This window comes from Pogona vitticeps, chromosome 5, assembly GCF_051106095.1.
Source record: "Pogona vitticeps strain Pit_001003342236 chromosome 5, PviZW2.1, whole genome shotgun sequence".
Taxonomy (NCBI): Eukaryota; Metazoa; Chordata; class Lepidosauria; order Squamata; family Agamidae; genus Pogona; species Pogona vitticeps.
This window is the reverse complement of record NC_135787.1, coordinates 23,355,639-23,374,341: the sequence shown is the minus strand read 5'-3', so window position 1 is coordinate 23,374,341 and position 18,703 is coordinate 23,355,639. Positions and strand designations below refer to the sequence as shown.

At 39.1% G+C, this 18,703-nt stretch overlaps 1 protein-coding gene and 1 long non-coding RNA gene across 12 annotated transcripts in view; one reads left to right on the top strand and one right to left on the bottom strand.

The window, feature by feature from the left end:
- NPNT (nephronectin) overlaps nucleotides 1-18,703 on the bottom strand; it is a 71,252-nt gene that overhangs the window by 33,132 nt on the left and 19,417 nt on the right. For 4 of the 11 annotated variants that reach the window (XM_020796382.3, XM_020796384.3, XM_078376548.1 and 1 more), the window contains 2 exons: nucleotides 8,191-8,283; nucleotides 76-195 (listed from right to left, as the gene is read on the bottom strand). In XM_020796382.3, the coding sequence (XP_020652041.3) occupies nucleotides 76-195; nucleotides 8,191-8,283 (213 nt within the window). Of the gene's footprint in view, nucleotides 1-75; nucleotides 196-3,657; nucleotides 3,751-8,190; nucleotides 8,284-12,473; nucleotides 12,657-18,703 lie in introns of all 11 variants that reach the window. The other 7 variants (XM_020796378.3, XM_078376546.1, XM_020796379.3 and 4 more) reach the window with 4 other exon arrangements.
- On the top strand, nucleotides 3,750-6,604 carry LOC144583192 (uncharacterized). Its single transcript, XR_013536849.1, has 2 exons — nucleotides 3,750-5,850; nucleotides 5,995-6,604. It is a non-coding gene; the product is annotated as an uncharacterized LOC144583192 (long non-coding RNA).

Genomic DNA, 18,703 nt, shown 5'->3' with positions numbered 1-18,703 from the left:
GACTGCTCGGCTAGTGTTTAACGAGAAGTTTACATTTATTTTTTTAAAAAAAGAAGCAGAAGGGTTTTGACATACTGGAACATGATCCATCAGGCATGAGCATGTACCCGTTGAGGCAATAACACTTGTAGCTGCCAAAAGTATTCATGCACCGGTGTTTGCATGGCCTTGGTTTCAGTCCACACTCGTTGAGATCTATACAAGGCACAGGGGTTGCAAGAGGAAGAGGGGGGGGAAACAGTACAGGTATTACATATTAGCATTTTTAAAGATCTGGAGGTCAACTGCAACCAGCAACTCCCTCTAATCTAGCTGAGTTTTAATTTGTTCTATGATTCTGCATTGATGGTCATAATATCTTCACCTACATGTAATCAGACCCCCTCTGGGATGCACAGCTTAACGCAGTATACAAAATGCTCCTATTCTTTAGATAGAAACTCCTTTAAGACAGATTTGGCTACTGATGACATGTATGGCTAAACAGCTTATTTAATTTCTTTTTAAAACAGAGGTCCATAAAGTTCAAGAGGTTATTAAGAAAAATTAGACATGAATGGAAGAACATAATCCCGCCTAGTAGACAGAATAGGCTCATCTTTCTTTTTTCCTCTCGCCCTCTTTTTAGATACTCACTGCTTAATAAAAGTGAATCTCACCCCATCTCTTATACTGTGTAGATCAGACCACCGAATATGATACCATCTGGTATATTTTGGTACACATGTGTAATGATACTGGTCAGATATTAGCGGCATGGTCTTAAAATGCTGTGTGTATATTTAAACCGTTTCTACTGAGAAGTGTATTAATACTTTGCTCCACTGAGATTCTATCACTTGTTGAATTTTCATTAAACCTGTACTGAATCCTTCTGCTGAATTTACTGAACAGCTTTGTCCACAAAACAATTAAATTGTCCACAATGCCAGGGTTTTGTTTTAATACTTTAAGATCCATATTTTGCTAAAAATTGTTAAAATATTAGGAGGATGCTTAGGATCAGATTAATCAGTGTTCCATTCTTCAGCCAAAAGCAAAACATAGATGAATTAATAGTCTCACTTATAACTGTTAAATAAAAAATGCTGTAAAAAAATTTCCTTCCTCACTCTTAACATCTACTGGAAAACATGTAACAGCTTCAAGTTGTATTTTGTAGTATCTTCTGTCTTGCCTTGATAGAAAACATCGTACATGGGCAAATGAAAGAAAGTCATGAAAATTTAGATCCCAACATTGTCTTCAATGTTGTTCTGGGAAATTTATTGTGGGGGTGGGGTTGTAGCACAGCAGGAAGAACACCAGAAGGATACTACCCATGAAATAAATATTTCTCGCATTGGAAAAAAAATATTAACCAAAATCAGGCTGTACCTAGAAAATAGTTTCCCAACATTTTGGTTCTATGAAGCAGAACCAGAAACAAAACACATACAAAATTTCATAGACTTTTTGTGCATTCACCTTTGGGCAATGCCACGTTCGAACTGTTCTTCTTTCGAACTGTACTAGCCTCTTGAGCTTTCATTTTAATTTAGCCTGGAAAACTATGGAAAATTGGAACCCTCTTCATATGTCAGTTATGGGTGTCAAGCACACTGCATCAATGCAAATTATGCCTAAAACATCCAACATCTGGGAAAACATTTTTGTGTCCAGTCTTTTGACAAATCTCTCCTCACAGAATTATTCCTGATATATTCCATTGTTATGATGGTTAAGACAAAGACTTTGTCTTTTTGTGGGGGTGGGGTGGGATCACAGCAGGAAGAACACCACAGGGGTACTACCCATGAAATAAATATTTCCCACATAGGAAAAAATATTAACCATAATCAAAGACTTTGTCTTAACTGTCCTCATAACAATGGAATATATACAAGTGTTGACTTCCGTTCTAGTCATTCAATTGTTTTAGTTGAGTTGGGACTAATTATTTGGTTTAGCTCCTGATTTGCAACTCACTCTTTACAGAATGACACCACAACAACGCTTTTCACAGCTTGCTATATATTTTGTCCTTTATGGCAGAACTGCAGCAAGTGGGTATAATCAGCCTTAAATCTTTTTTTAATTTGGATATGAGAGGAGAGTTGTAAGCTCTCCTGAGGCAAAGACTGACCTTTGAAAGGGAGGACTGGCTATTTCTGAATAGGTTCAGGCAAACTATTTATGAACAGGTTCAAGCTAAATAAGCAGCTTAACATCAGAAAATGGCATCAGCTTGCTAAACATCAAAAAAGTTCAAATGAACTGGTACACACACGTGCTTTTGGAAAAAAAAAGGAGCAGGAAACATACCTTCCTCCTATTTGTTATTTTATGTGTTTTCTAAACATTTCATTTAGAATAAATATTCTCTGGACAAAAGAAGGGAAATTAGCCTTTATTATCCTCTAAGACAAAAGGTTACAAAACCTTACTCTTTCCATACAATCTACAATTGTTTTTGCTCTCCATGAAAGTTTTGATGGGATTTGAGAAATATTCTGATAAGCCCCATTTATGCTACTTGCTGAGATTCTCCCATCATTATTCCAAACTAAACCATCTCACAATGAAACTGTTCACACTTAGATGTTGCAATTATTTAGACAGCGTGGAACGGAAGGAACTCAAGAACAAAAGACAAAAATATTGTCACATATCGAATTTGCATACTAAACTGCATTTAAGCAGACCGAGTGTTACAGCACTGTGAAAAAGAAGTTTCAAGCATAAGCGCAGGCTGCTAAGCTTGGACACTGCACTGCAGGAAGAGATTATTAACATGAACACATAAAAAGTTTCAGAAACAGTACGATTTGTGCGTCACTGTATTTATATCTTGACTACTAGACCTTGTACCAACAGATTGTATGGAATCCACCTGCTGCTCCCTGAACGTAGCATCTCCAGATAGATGTAGAACTACTCATGCCAGAATTCCAGAGACTCAATGGTGCTCAATGAGGATAGTGATGGATCAGATGCCCCAGTGGTTTCACATGGTATAAGGCAGTGTTCTATGTTCCACTTACAATACTAAGCAGAAACATCAGGGAATGAATGTAGGATCGTATACATGCAAAGACTGAGTTACAGTCCCATTTCCTCAGATACTGATGCCCATTTCATGAAGGCAAGTAGATCTATCAGCTGCAACAATTGCCTGTGTACTGCCTGTATTGGATTTTAAATCTCAACGCAGGTATTAATATCTGCAGTAGGAACAAAAACATACTGTATAGCTACTGACAAGGACGAGATGCAAATTACTGTATTCAACAGAAATATACTGACACATCATCGACAATGACTAAGGAGATTTACAAGTCTTACTTTTAGTTTTTTAAGTTTATATAAGCAAACAATATTTTTTCTTGGTTTAAAAGGGAGCTCAGGAAAGGCAGCATGTAGCCTGAAAGAGCCGAGAATGGAAGGAAATGAAAAGAACTGCTGAGGGCCAAGCTTTTCTAGAAGAGGAGATTACAGCCTCCAGGAAACGTCAGTGCTCAGTCGCTCTGCATGCTAATCATGCCACAGGCTGGGCTTTTATGTGACAGCCAAAGGAAGTTCATTATCCTTTCAGCATATTTGCAAGAGCTTTCACTATAGGTTTAAAGCCATGCAGGTGGAAAGAATGCACCACCTGAAGTAAAAGATTTTCCTCACCCCTCCACGGGAAATTTGCTGCATGATGATCCAGAGGGTTGAAAAAAGGTGGTTCACTGGGCCACTCATGTGAGGTTGCATAAAGATGTTCAGCTTCACAAGCAGAGGACAAGGCATTGTGATAAAAGTCAGAAGGTCAAGACCCAGTAAAACAATATGGCAGTTTGTTTTGTCAAGTATCAACAGCAAAAACTCACTCGGATAATAGGAGAGAGTAAAAAGAGAGATGCACTCCTGCATTTTCCCCTCCACTCCTGGACTCTTCATGTTGATGGTAAATATCTGAAAGGTCAGTTGAATTGCATTCAGCTGAATGTTATTAAACTCCTATATAACTGGAATCTCTGGTAAGGCAGAAATTCCAATTGTACAATGTTAAGTAAGGATGTCCAGCTGAATGCAAGAAGTGTTACAACATGGAGAAGTCAGCAATGGACTAGGAGACAAATTTCAAGGGGAGTGGCAATGAAAGAGCAGGAAGTTTGGTTCTTGTCTGTGAGAAGTCTTTAAAGCCTCGCACCTTCTCCACCTATTCCTAGCTGAAACCAGGCTTCACTGACTCAGAATGAAGGTGTTTGCATGTGCTTTGGGTTTGCAAAATGTCAGGAGCATCAGAAAGTCAGGAGCAATTTGGGTCCATCATGCCATTTGATACAAGGCGCCAGTGCAGTGACTCATGAGCCTTCCTGTTGCCCATGTCCTGGCAGCAGTGGTACAGGGCTACAATTACTACCAAGACGTAGGTAACAAGAAGGCTCATGAACCACTGAGAGTTCTGGTATTATCAGTGAAGCAAGCAAGTAACTTTTCTACACTTTCGACCTGTAACTCAGCCATGCTCTCTCCTGTAACAAGGAAGTAATTGTTTCCTCTCTCTCTCTCTCTCTCTTCTTAGATCCACTGCAATTTCATTCATATTAGGTCTATTGCCCCAAATAAGTTGTGAATGAAACAAACCCCCCAGTGCTAAGCATGTACACAATGGACTTTCTATTTTCTAAATGTAGTTTAACTGCTTACTCAATTTACAGCACAATCTGTCTTCCATGGAACTGGAACTGATTAATTTAACAGTGCAATCCTATACCTGTCTACTCAAAAGCAAGCCTCACTGAGTTCAATGGAACTTACTCCCAGGAAAAGGCACAGGTTTGCAGTCCCAATATTCTAAAACTGTGTACATGATATCATGTACTAAAAACAACCTGTTCATAGAGAAGTAGTGAAACAATTTTAATTTCTACCGCTCAGCTGAAGTAAATTAAGAAAATAGATAAGAATCTGAAGGTTGAATATGTCCTTTATAGAAAAATCAATTAATTTTCTGAAGTAATTGATCACATAAGTGCCATGGTTTCATTTTGAGGACTCTTTATTTAATCTACAAGAAATGAAAGGGAACAGAAAGTTAAATTGCATGCCTTACAGAATGAATTTTCTTCCAATTTCTGTCTAAGAGAACCCCAAGTGTGTTTATATGTGTATATGCATTTATTATACAGAGAATATAAAAAGAGGCAGCTTTTTGGAGTATACAAACATAGAAAACTGCTTTATGCTAGGTCAGATCAGTGACCCATCTAGCCCAGTATCGTTTACACTGACCAACAACTGCTCTTCAGGCTTTAAGGCAAGAACTTCTTCTAGTTCTACTTTGAGAGTCAGGAGATTAAACATGGAACTTTCTGAAATACTTCTCTTATGGCGAGTATTAGGATTAGGAAAGAATAAAACTAGATAATCCCATTTGATTTCACTGCTAGTACTTGATCTCTCAATTTGCTGAAGGTCTAATCTGCAGGAAAGATCTGCAGAATCAGAAACACAGAGAGAAAATTTAACCTCTTGAACTGCAGCCATATGTCTGAAAAATATGTCTTCTGTGAAGCAGCTATGACCAAATTGAAGAAATCCTTCAGTGGTCCATCAATCTCCTCTTCTAAATACTGCTACCTGCCCTTTAGAATACAGGAACATAAAATTGCAAAAACATGTCCAGCTAGGAAGACTTTACGCCCTTCTTAATAGATGGCAGTCGTCTACTTAAAGAATGCTAGGAAGCAGTCCTCAATTTGAAGATATTCTCTGCTTTAGCCCTTGGCCAACTGGAATGGACCTGGTGTTTTAAACAACAGCCCCCATAATTCCCAACTTGTATGGCCAATGGTCAGGAATTATTGCTTTATCGATTAGGTCACTGGTTCTTAACCTTCAGTTACTCAGGAGTTTTGGACTGCAACTCCCAGAAGCCTTCACCACCAGCTGTCCTGACTGGGGTTTCTGGGAGTTGCAGTTCAAAAGCATCCGAGTAACAAAGGTTAAGAACCACTGGATTAGGTGCAATTACATCTTGCCTCTCCTTAATGAGCTCAAGGCATCACACATGGGTGTCCACTTTCCCCAGTATACCTTCAAAACTGGATGCAAGAGGATAACTGGCCCAAGGTCACCTAGTAGGTCAGACAGGTCCAGGGGAACTATCCCAGCTCAAGATCCTAACTACTTAATCATTACACTGGCTGTATCTCCAAAGCAAATGGATGACACTATCTAGTCCAAGATTCAAAATAACCATAAGAAAGGAAGATCAGGGGAGTTTGCACCCCCCCACACACCCCAGTTATCAGTTATCACCTGAAAAGCTGTGTTAAAGAGGCACACACAGTCACAGATATAATGTATTTCTTTTTATAATACAGGCGTATCTCAGTTTACAAACGCCTTGGTTAACGTAATTTTTGGATTACGATAGGAAATCCGTTGAAAATAATGCCTCGGTTTACGGGCTTTTTTCTGGATTTTTTTTTTTGTTTGCAAAGGAAGTTTCCCCAGGATGCATTGTGCCTTGAGGTTTATAGTGCCACCCCGTTCCTATGGCAGTTTGCATTCCGGTTTACGAATTTTTTGAATTACACAACATCCCAGAAAAAAACATTAATTTTGTAAACCGAGGTACACCTGTACAGTTAATATTTCTGAATTTGCTTTAATTTCAAATGTTATACATACCTCTGCCTTCTTTTTTGGTCATGCATAAATAGCCACCGGGCACTTAAAAGCTTAACACAAAACACCATGTCTAGTTTTGTCCAATCAAGTTATTAATTATTATGGGACCTTCTCTCTCCAATGTGCCCATTAAAATAAACAAGAGCTGCATTGTTAAATTAGAGATTAATCAATATAATTTTGGAAATAACACAGAAATGCCTATTAAATTCTTGTCTAATTCCCTTTTAAATCTGCTCCTCAATGACTCCCCAGACACACACACCGCTGATACCCAATGGAATGCATTAATTTGACACTTTAAATTGTTGTGCACCTACAACTATTTTTGTGGTGAGCAGTTGTAAAAATAATACTCTAGAATAATGGTAAGATTGCAGAAGAGATGACGTTGGATGTGTATAGCCCTGCACATGGGGAAACTATGACAAAAATGACTGCGAGGCGGACAAAGAAAAGAAAGGGAAGGCTAGGGGGAGTTAGACTCTGCACGAACCTTTCAGAGAAGACTCAGTAAATATATATGAACAAGCAAGTTTTTATAAAGCATTTAGAAATCATTACACAATGGAATTATATCAAGAATATAATTCTGAAATTATACCACATTCCTGGAAGCATCAGATTTTAATTAACATTCATTTCCTTTTCCATAATAAGCTTAGGAAAGTTTTGTCATGGTTAACTAGAAAAAGTGCTTTGGAGGGTTCAACACTTTGGGAACAAGTAGATAATGTGCAGTATGCCAAAAACAAAATACAAGAATAAAAAGTTGAGTAAGAATGTATTTATAGACATATATGGGGAGAATTCATTGATTATATATTAATAAAGGTAAAGTGACATACACATGAGTCAATGCAATTTTGGAAGGGGAATTGGGCTCCATAAGAGAGGGGAAATGGTTGTATATACAAATATTATGCACATAGAGCCTTCTTCTGTTGTCTATTTAAGTGATGTATTTCCTCCTTTTTGGCAATGTGAAAGTGGTTGCCATAGTTTTCCTTGTTTTAAAAAATCTTGTCTTTCACCCATGTTCACCATCAAAATTAACATTTTGACCTTAAGATCTCATTGCACTGACTTAAATATAATAAATAATGACTCGTAAATATTTTAAGGACAATATTTGTTTTGAAATGCACTAAGAAAAATGTACAGCAAGACTCCCTGAGAACAGTGGAAATTCACATTCAGTTCAACAGCATGAAAAAGTGCCATGGGTTTTATACAGATAAATGAGATTGCATGCCATCTTCAGTACTGTCCATCCAGTTGGTCACATGATGGAGCCACAAAATTAGCACTGCCAAATTCAGCAGTCTGTCAGGTGATTCAGGGAACCAATTATATAGTATCTGCTCATGTAAAAGCTCCAGAAGTAGCTCTTATCCCATTGTCTGCTCACTTTGCCACTGAATGAAGCTTTTGCTATGGGGTTTTCCCAAATGAAGTTTCAAATGTAATTGATCACTTGATCAATACTGTGAGGAATATTTTGCTTTGTTTCTGTCTTCTTACCTTGGTTGCATGTTTTCCCTGTGTATCCTGGATGACATTTGCACTTATTTGGTCCAACACATTCACCATGCTTACATCCAGGCTGACATACAGCTGTGAATACAGAAAAAGGCAACTTTATCATGCTTTTCCTCCAACTGAAGCTCACAAATTTTACATTATAACAGTGCATTTAAAACATAAGGATCAGGGAGGATGACCTGTAGGAGAGAAGTGATGGGAGGACGGAGTCTTTAAACCTTCTCCATCAAATCACTTCCCTGCTAAAACACCACCCTACTCAACTGCTGCCCAATATTTCTCTTCAGGTAAGGATTCCTTATAAGGTACAAAGGCAAGGAGAAAATGAACTTTCTGACTTAGAGCCAGCCTGTGTGGCCTTGGGCAAGTGGCACAGTCCAAGGATGCCCAAAGAAGAAAGGAATAATAAATCAATTCTGATTATTCTATTCCTGGAAAACCTCGAAAAGGGTTGCCATGTCAGAACTGACTTGATACATGATTGTGTGTTTTCACAAATCTTAACTAAGGGCAGCTGGCCTTTAAACTTTAATCAGCTCAATATATCAAATCTTCCTATCTCTTATGGAGATACTCACTGAAGGAGTAATATAATGCCTATTCTGAATAAAACAAGCATTATATTTCCAGGGAGATATTCAATTATATACCAAATTATGGCATTAAATTATAATTATGTACAAACAAATCAGGAGAAACAGCATATTGCCGCAATTTCTGTGATTGTGCATATAGAATTGTAATACATGCACACACACACATACAAAACTCTACCAGTTACACTGCTTTCATTTTGTGTACAAGCAAATCAATACTTCACATCAAGATAATACATGACAAACATTCCTTAGCAATGCTACATAATATTGGAATACCTCCAAAATGTTCAGTGGAATTACTCATACAGTAAAATCTCAGGCAATGGTTCTTGAAAAGAGCACCAGGCACGGCAGTATGTGCCTTAAGGGAAGCTGGATTCAACTTGGTAAAATTAAGCCACTGTGATGGATGTATCGACCATCTTTTGCCTATGAGAACACGAAAGCTCTGGGAAAGTCTGATCTTCACTCTCTTGATAATATTTGAGCAATGATGTCAGCCTGACCCCTTGTGCAAAGGCACTTGAGGAATTCTTGTTGTGGCTTGCGCTACAAGCTGACAGGTACAGGGAAACTTAGGAAGCATTAACATTGGCCAGAAAGCATAACATCCCTGTACAATGACTGAAATGGCTATCTACTAGGTTAAGAAATACGGTGGTGCGTCGCCGGACAAAAAACTCTCAAGATGAAAGCGTTTTGTGATTGTTGTGGTGACTTGCAAGACGGCTTTTTCTATGGCCATGCTTCGCAAGATGATTTTTTCCCCCCACAAGAGCGATACCTTGCAAGACGAAAATAATTCATTTGTCTTGCGAGGTTTCCCATAGGAATGCATTGCAATACATTCCTATGGGAAACCGCGCTTTCGCAAGACAAAAATTTCACAATACGAGGCTACTCACGGAATGAATTACTTTCATCTTGCGAGGCACCACTGTACTCTTATTGGATCACTAAAATGTTACAAATAAGAGGAGCTTTTGAGTTCCCTAATAGGCTTCATAGGAGAAAGTCCAAAAGCTGGACCAAAGGTGACGGCCACGGTTCAGGCAGCAAAGACTACCAGGAAGGCAAAACGAAGAGGGGCAGGATTTGTTCTTGATCATCCCTGAATGCAGGAAATGTAACAATGGGCTCTAGTTACAGGAAGCCAGATTTTGGCTGAATCTCAGGGGGAACATCTTAACTTCTAGAGCAGTATGACAAATGAACAAACCAATGACCTCAGGAGAGGGTGAGCACTCCAAGGCTGGAGGCATTCAAAAGAACACTGGACAGCTATCTGTCAGATCTGCTTTGATTTGGATTCCTGCTTTGAGCAGGAGTTGGACTCGGTGGCCTTATAGGCTCCTTCCAACCTTATTCTATGAATCTATGGTTATATCCTACATGTGACAGAGATGGCAAAAGTATCAACGTGCAGGGTCTCTATCTTACTGAAGATAAAAAGTTGGCTTATACTTCACCCATCTGGGTAAATGAGATGATAGAAAGCCAGAAAAAAGAGCTTGGGCAATTTGCATTTTAAGCCTCCATCTCCCAGGAGATGAGCTGTAGGCATATTGGCTGGGGAAGAACTGTGGGAGCTGTAGTCCACAAAGTAACTTTTCCTAGCTCTGGCCCAGAAGACAGTGTTAGCTGGCTTAGTGTAAGCCAGTGGTCCCCAGCCTTGGGCCTCCAGATGTTCTTGGACTTCAACTCCCAGAAATCCTTGCTGTTTTTACTACAAAGGGTATTTTTGTGGACTTTCCTCCTTTGAACACATAGAGAGGATGACTGCACATGCTGCCTGTGTCCAAACTTCATGCATTGATTTGGTCAGACAGAATCAAGCCTAATAGTTGTTGTGGGTTTTTTGGGCTCTTTGGACGTGTTCTGAAGGTTGTCCTTCCTGACGTTTCGCCAGTCTCTGTGGCCGGCATCTTCAGAGGACTGGAGTAGGAACTCTGTCCATGCTCTGTGTTTCTACTCCAGTCCTCTGAAGAGGCCGGCCACAGAGACTGGCGAAATATTAGGAAGAACACGGCCAAAGAGCCAGAAAAACCCACAACAACCATTAGATACCGGTCGTGAAAGCCTTCGCGAATACAGAATCAAGCCTATTTAGACACAATATTCAAGGGTTGCTTCATACAAAAAGACAAGGGATGAAATCTTGTCCCATTAGTTACACTGTGTAAGGCTGATGGCGTCAACAGCAGTACTGTAGCTATTTCCCCCCCCCCCCAGAAATTAAATGTTTCCAACTTCCCTGCCGAAATTCTCACATCCTCAGCAGGAAGCCATGGGAGTCGTGAAATCGGACAAGGATGTCTTTAATTTCTGAATATTCCTTCCACTGGGATGACCTTATTGGCCTCACCAATTTTCTGTAATTAGACTTCTCCCTCCCATACCATGGCCCCTAAAGACTTCTCAATAACAGTAAGCGTTGGGACCTCTTGAGGGAGAAATCAGGCATGTTTAATTTATAAACAAATGACACACTGGTGATGCCATTAACCTTGCATGGCAAAAGTTACAGGCTTCAGTCATACATTTAATATTTTAATTTTGAGCTGAATGGGTGGAGGTCAGGAAGAAGGATAACATGCCATAATATTGCTCTTTTTTTCCAGAAGAACACATTAAAACAGCTAACAGAGATGGAAAACAACAACAATTCCTTGGATATTAATGTATCAGAAACCTTGCTTTGAACACATGAGACAGGAACCTTCTTGGAGCAAAGCAGAGCTACCCAATGTTAGGAGAGAGGCTGCCAATGCAATCTTAAGTCTGCATACTTGGAAGTACATCTCCTTGAGCTCATGGGGACATGCAGAAGTCCCTGATAAGTGTGTGTGTGCCTTCACTGTAGATCTTTTACCCTGTTAGGAATATAGAAGCTGACTTGTATCGTGTGAGACGCCCGTCCCTCGGATTCTGAATTGTCTACAAAAGCTATGGAGAGCCACAGATGCTCCAGGGGACAAGAACCCACTGTATTTTTCATCAAAATGGTGTGTCCAGAGGGCACACTGTGGCCTTGCTGGGCCACTTGTAGTCCACAGGCTACATAATTCTCATCCCTGGCACAACTGCATTCCAGAATTTTGGGGAGAGAAATTTTCCCACCCCAGAGACACTTGCCTGGGATGAAACACCATTTAACGCAATGGAATTTATTAAGTAAACATGCATAGGATTTCGTTTGTATATTACAGTCTAATGGATGTTTACTCAGAAATAAACCGCATCATATTTTCAAATGACGGTATGTAATACTGTTCACATGGATTTGAAATTATGAGGTTGGATCCCTTGAAGAAAGCAATTAACATAATTACAACGATTATTGCCATCATTTCAATATGTACAGAAGTTTGGGAGAAATTAATTTTTTGTCCATATTGAGATATACACACAAACATATCCATAGACACACAAATGGTTGAAAATAATATAATACTTTGATTGTACGAGACATTCTATCCACAGCTAAAAGTAAAAGCCTCCATAAATCTACCATGATCCTAAAATAATAAACAAAATAAATGAAGGCATATTTCCTGCAAGTTTAAATATAGCTCTTATACACCCAAATATGATTTTTAGAGGTCATACCGCTGAAACACCATTGTGCCAAAATTATTTCAAAAAAAAATATGTTTAGCTAACCTTTGGGTTGGCACCTTATCCTGGCTATTCTCTGCCTTAAGATGTAGAAAGCTGCAAAACAAATGTCCATAAAAAGCAATTCCAGCTTTTTTTTTTCCCTGCAAAGAGGATGGACTTGGCTGGGATTTTATCAACTTGCTACATTCCCGGAGACTTACACACATTCAACATTCAAAGCTTTTTCTGAAATAAGAAAAAAATGAACTAGGACACATTTAAAATAGAAATTCCTTAGGTCACTATCTTGTTATGAGATGTTCGCAAATAGAGACATTCTTCACAAAAGCTACTAAAAGATGTGATGTTGTGCTATTCTTGTTCCACTGGGCAAAGAACTTCCACTGCAGAACGAACAGAACCGCTTTCTTTGGTTCATCCCATGGTAAAAACATGTCCAATTTCATGGTTTTGTTACCGATACAAAGCATTCTCCAAAAACAAAGAAAGAATGTGTTTTGCCTTTAAAGATACAGTATCCTTTCATAAGCATTCTAGAATACCCATTTGTTTTTTAGTTGGAAATCGTAGTTTATCAACATGTAGAAGGCCAAATGTTCCCCACCTGTGCTCAACAGCCCTTGCATTGGTTTAAGGTTGCATAAAACTACATAAAGAGCAAATTCTTTAGGAATTGGCATAAGACTTGTCCAGGAATAACATCATGATCGGCTAAGACACGGCAGAGCCCAAAAAAAGGCTCATGTTTGTGGGCTTCCTACTTCAGTGATGAGACCTTGTTTCCAGCTGTTTTATAGAGGGCTACAGTTTGCAGCTATTTTGTTTACATGGCCATGTTATACTTTGTGTTTCCCTACTGTGTCGACAAATACAGTGGTGCCTCGCTTAGCGATCGCTCCGTTGAGCGACGAAATCGCTTAGCGATGGGGTTTTGGCCATCACAAGAGCGATCACTTAGCGATGGTCCCTATGGGGAAAAATCGCTTTGCGATGATCACGGGGAAGCGATCATGGCAAAGTGGCCCTTTTTAAACAGCTGATGGCCGCCCGCTGTGTGTCCTCGCTTTAGAGACACCGAAAATGGCCGCCCCTATGGAGGATTTTCGCATAAGGTTAGTTCTGAAGCCCATAGGAACACATTAAACACGTTTTAATGCGTTTCTACAGGCTTTTTAAAATCGCTTGGCGATTAAATCGCTTAGCAACGTTTTTCCTGGAACAGATTAATGTCGCTAAGCGAGGCACCACTGTACATGGTTTACAGTTCTGGTTTGGGGGGAAACACAAGCCATGATTTACTTATTCAGACAAAATGGGAATGGCCTCTGGAAGCTGCAACATAGAACATATCTGCACACAAAGGGAAGAAAGAGGTCAAGAATCTCAGATTTCATGTAACTTTGAACCATAATGTTACATGCAAATGAATCCCTGAAGTCTATTAATCATTTGATTTTAAAAGAGTAATTTGCATGGGGATACACATGACATTTGAAGGTTTCTATGTAGAGATATTTTATGAGTTACCTTTATACCTTATAGATATGTATTGGGCTATATGGTAGTAACAGCTTATACGATGTGGTATATTAGGGACCTCAACTATTAATTTTGGATACCAGTGACAATGGGGGGACTTCTTCTGAAGCTCTCAGAGAAAGCAGTTGTGTCACATCAGTAAGCATGTGATTTTCCCCCCTACCCAGGCAGCTTATGTGTCAATCAGATGTTTTATTAAAATACAAAACTTGCAATGGGCAGAATATTCATTCTACAGCATGTCTTCCCACTTTTTGCTCTCCATTTATATCAATAAGATGCTAACACACAGTACAAGATAGGGTTAAAGGCTGTTAATGCTTAACAAGTAAATATATGGAGCTGTGACCTAGGGGGGACCCAGAGACCTCTTAACCACAAGGCGGCATCCACTTACGTGTCGAGAGAGAGATCAAACCTCCTAGTCCTGTCTTCACCAACTTCCAACAAATGGTCTGAAGTGAGACTGCAGACTCGATGTGTATAAGCTAAGTACAACTGAGAACTCCATGCTTTTTGCACAATTCCCAATCGTACAGAGACATGTAAGTTTGGGAAGAAGTATGCAGATTTGTGGTTTTGGACAGCAGCTCCCAGAATCCTTGAAGCACCGATATTACCTTGGAAATTCGGGAAGCTACAGTCTAAACCAGCGGTCCCCAACCTTGGGCCTCCAGATGTTCTTGGACTACACAACTCCCAGAAGCCTACACCATCACCTCTTCTGGCCAGGATTTCTGGGAGTTGAAGTCCAAGAACATCTGGAGGCCCAAGGTTGAGGACCACTGGTCTAAACCAATGGTTCTCAAACCAGATGTTTTTGGACTAAAACTCCCAGAACTGCTAGCCACGATTTCTGGGAGCTATAGACCAAGTACATCTGGGGACCCAAGGTGGGGAACCAATAGTCTAAGCACAATATCTGCAGACCTCTAAGAGCACAACATTGTAAGAGCATCTCCATTCAGGAGATGATGAATAGTATCAGCAGGAATAAAGTTTCTCTCCTCCATACATGGATCCCATGAACAATCTATTTAATATCTGTTGTAAACAAATGTAATACAGATGTTATTCCCTAAAAATGCAAGACAGAAAGAGAATTCCTGCTAATATATGCCTTTTGCCACAAATTCCGTTGAAAAATGGATATGCAGCATCTTGTCCATGGGAAAAGCTAGGTTTTATTAGGCATGGGGAAAGGATACTGTTTCCTTAATAGGCAACATACATTCGCTTGCAATATTCTGCTAAAATATATCTTACTGTTTTCAAATACTATTACTAAAGAAACACAGAATAGCAGAACCTCATTTTCCTGCACAAACCAAAAAAAATGCATTTCTGTATTTTAAGTACAGTGTATTTTAACATATATGAAAGAAAATGCATTGAGTGAAAGTAATAGTCAAAAATTATACACATTCTTTTTATGAGTAATCATCAAAGCCATAATCTGCTTTCAAATTTAAGAATTCAGATTAGAGTATTTTAAGTAATTATACAGAATTGCATTTATATTTAAAAACACACAGAAACACACAAAAACCCCAAGCAACCAAAGATTTTCACCCACATAATACCTGTAATTCATGAAAGGGTTTCTTTGGGCAACACCCAAAATAATCCCCACAATTAAGTATAAACATGCATTAAAAGGACATAAATCAGAGATAGCAGAATTTAGCATGTATTTTTGATCCCAAAGCATAAAGGAGGATCAGCGCTCTCCAGAGCATGGTTTCTTTGCACTGCAGCAAGAAAGCAGAAGCATGCAAAGCTATGAGTTATAGCAGCACCTCTAACACCCTCTGTTAATTGTCTAGGCAAACCCCAGCCTTTCTTACGTTTGAAGGCAGGGGAGGAAACCTGAATGCATTTTATTGAACCTGGCTAAGGAAGGCAGCCAGTTATGAGGCTATCAAAGATATTTTGCTGGTGCTGGCTAATCTATATGCATACACTTTTTAGAAAATCTCATTTATTACAGCAGTGGTGTTAAAACTGTGTTCCGGCTCCCAGAGGTTCTTTAGAAGATCACTAAGAGAGGATAAGCAGCCCGAGACTAAAAAGCAGCTTTCACCCATCTGCTGGACTTCTATACCAATGCGCAATTAGAGGGTTACAGACCTCTAATTGTCAGAGCAGACAATTAGAGGTCTGCTGTGAAATATACTCTCTATGTTGGATAGAAGTGAATCTTTACAGGTCTGATCAGTTTGTGCGAACCCCTAGAACACATCACCAAAGTCCGTGTCAGCTAAGTGAACTGAGAAATCTTATAGGGAAGTAAAAAGGTTGGAAGCCAATACAGCAGGGCCTTGATTGTAATTGGGATATTAAATATATAGAATTATTTGATCTGAAATGTATGTCATTAACATTGCGACCATACCTACGTAAACCCAGAGGTCAGTTCTACTGTCCCCAACAGACTGCAATCTATTGCTAGTGTATTTAGAATTACAGCCAAATGCAGAAAATGCAGGGAAAATTAGATTCTAGAGATGGCAGCAAAGAGAGATTAAAAAATGACAATGATACATTTTCCAATAAGTTCTGGCTTTCCTCTGTAGGAAAACTTCTTGCTCAAAAAGTGGTTTGGCTAATCTATGGGAACTGGGGCCAAGTTGTTTGTTTGTTTGTTTGTTTGTTTGTTTGTTTGTTTGTTTGTATGTCTGTCTGTCTGTCTGTCTGTCTGTCTGTCTGTCTGTCTGTCTGTCTGTCTGTATGTATGTATGTATGTATGTATCCATCCGTCCATCCATCCATCCATTCACTCATTCAGCTTGTACACCATTCCATAGTGTACACACTATATGTGCAGTTTACAACATGTTAAAATCACATATGATAAAAGAAACAGAATTCCATACAATAACTACCATAAAACAGATAAAATTTGTCCTTCGCTAAAACCTAGATAGAATTAAACAAAGTAAAACAGATTTGAATGTCTTAGGTAGAAAGCACTAATAAAATATGGCTTTAAATAATACTGTTTTTACTAATATCTTAAGGCACGTGACGAACCTACCGTATTTTTTGCACCATAAGACACACTTTTTTCCCACAAAACAGGGGGGTGGAAAGTCTGTGCGTCTTATGGAGCGAAGAAAACAGATTATATATTCCTGTTTTCTTCTCCTAAAAAATTGATGCGTCTTATGGAAAGGTGTGTCTTATGGAGTGAAAAATATATTGTTCTAAAGGATAGAGGGCAAGATGGAAAAATCACGGTTCCTAGTGTTAACTCTTTTCGCCTCTTTCGGTGTCACTATTTTTAACATCATGGATTGTGAGAAGTGGTTGGGATGAGTACATGTTTTGTGGAAGAGATGTTCTAGCTAATATTGAGGTCCTAAACCATTAAGGGCTTTATGGGTCATGACCAGCACTTTAAATTGAGCACAGTACAGTGGGGTCTCTACTTAAGAATGTCCTTACTTAAGAACAATTCCACTTAAGAACAGCTCCATTTGCTAAATTTTGCTTCTACTTGAGAACAAAAATCCAAGATAAGAACAGGAAAAAAAAACTTTCCTGCTCTTTTTTTAACCTTAGGTCATCTTAGGTTAAAAAAAAGTTCTCCCCCTAGTGGTAGAGTATGTATTAACCAGCTTTGCATTAGTTCCTATGGGAACTAATGCTTCAATGTACGAACGCACCTCTACATAACAAAAAAACAGCCAGAACAGATTAATTGGTTTTCAGTCCACTGCTTCAAAATTAGCTTCATCAGAAGTGCTTTTAACACTGTTCCCTGACCTAAGGGGGAAAAAAAAAGAAAAAATATCCCCCTCTAGTGGTAGAAGGCGGAATAGCAGCTTCCCATTAGTTTCTATGGACGGAAAAGAGCAGATACAGATTAAATGGTTTTCAATGCATTCCTATGGGAAATGCAGATTCTACATAAGAACTTTTCCACTTGAGAACCACCTTCCAATACGGATTAAGTACTTAAGTAGAGACCCCACTGTAACAAGGTGCCAATAAAAGTGTGTCAAGACCAGGAATGTGTGTTCATATCTGCTAGTACCTGTGATCAGTTTGGAATCAGTGCATTTTGGACTTGCTGAAGTTTCCCTACTATCTTCAAGGGCAGCCCAATGTAGAGAGTGTTACAATAGTCTATTTCAGAGACTACTGTACCACTGTTGGTACACTTCTCCAGGTAGAGGCACAGCTGTATAATCAAGTGGCCCCATGGCAGGGACACAATCAACAGTCAGGGTCAGCTAAACTCAACTCCCTCCATCTTTGTGAATGAAAAGATTACTTATATGAACTGCCATGGGCAGTTCAGAAATTGCTGGTCATGATCTAGAGGTTATTTTCATAACCAATGGTGTACTTTCTTCTTCTCATCTAATGCAGCTTTCTATTCTGCCAAAAAAAAAAAAAAACCATTTCAGAGGTTCTCCATCTCTTCAGAAGAGGCCTTTAGAGTGCACGGGAGGCTTCAGGTAGGAGACCAGTAACTGATTTTGGAAGAAGCAGTAAGAGACAAAAATACACCAATGGATCCTGGCCTCTGTAAAACATGTATAAGATTCACCTATAAGAAATTTTTCAACTGTGACAAGATGAGGTTCCAGAATGTCTAAAAGATGTGGCTTTTTTCTTTAAAATATTCTTACCCTGCCTTTCTTCTTTAAAATGATCCAAGGCGGCTTCCATAATCAGAAACACAATATTAAAAGCTAAAAATGCTAAATTATTCAAATATAAAG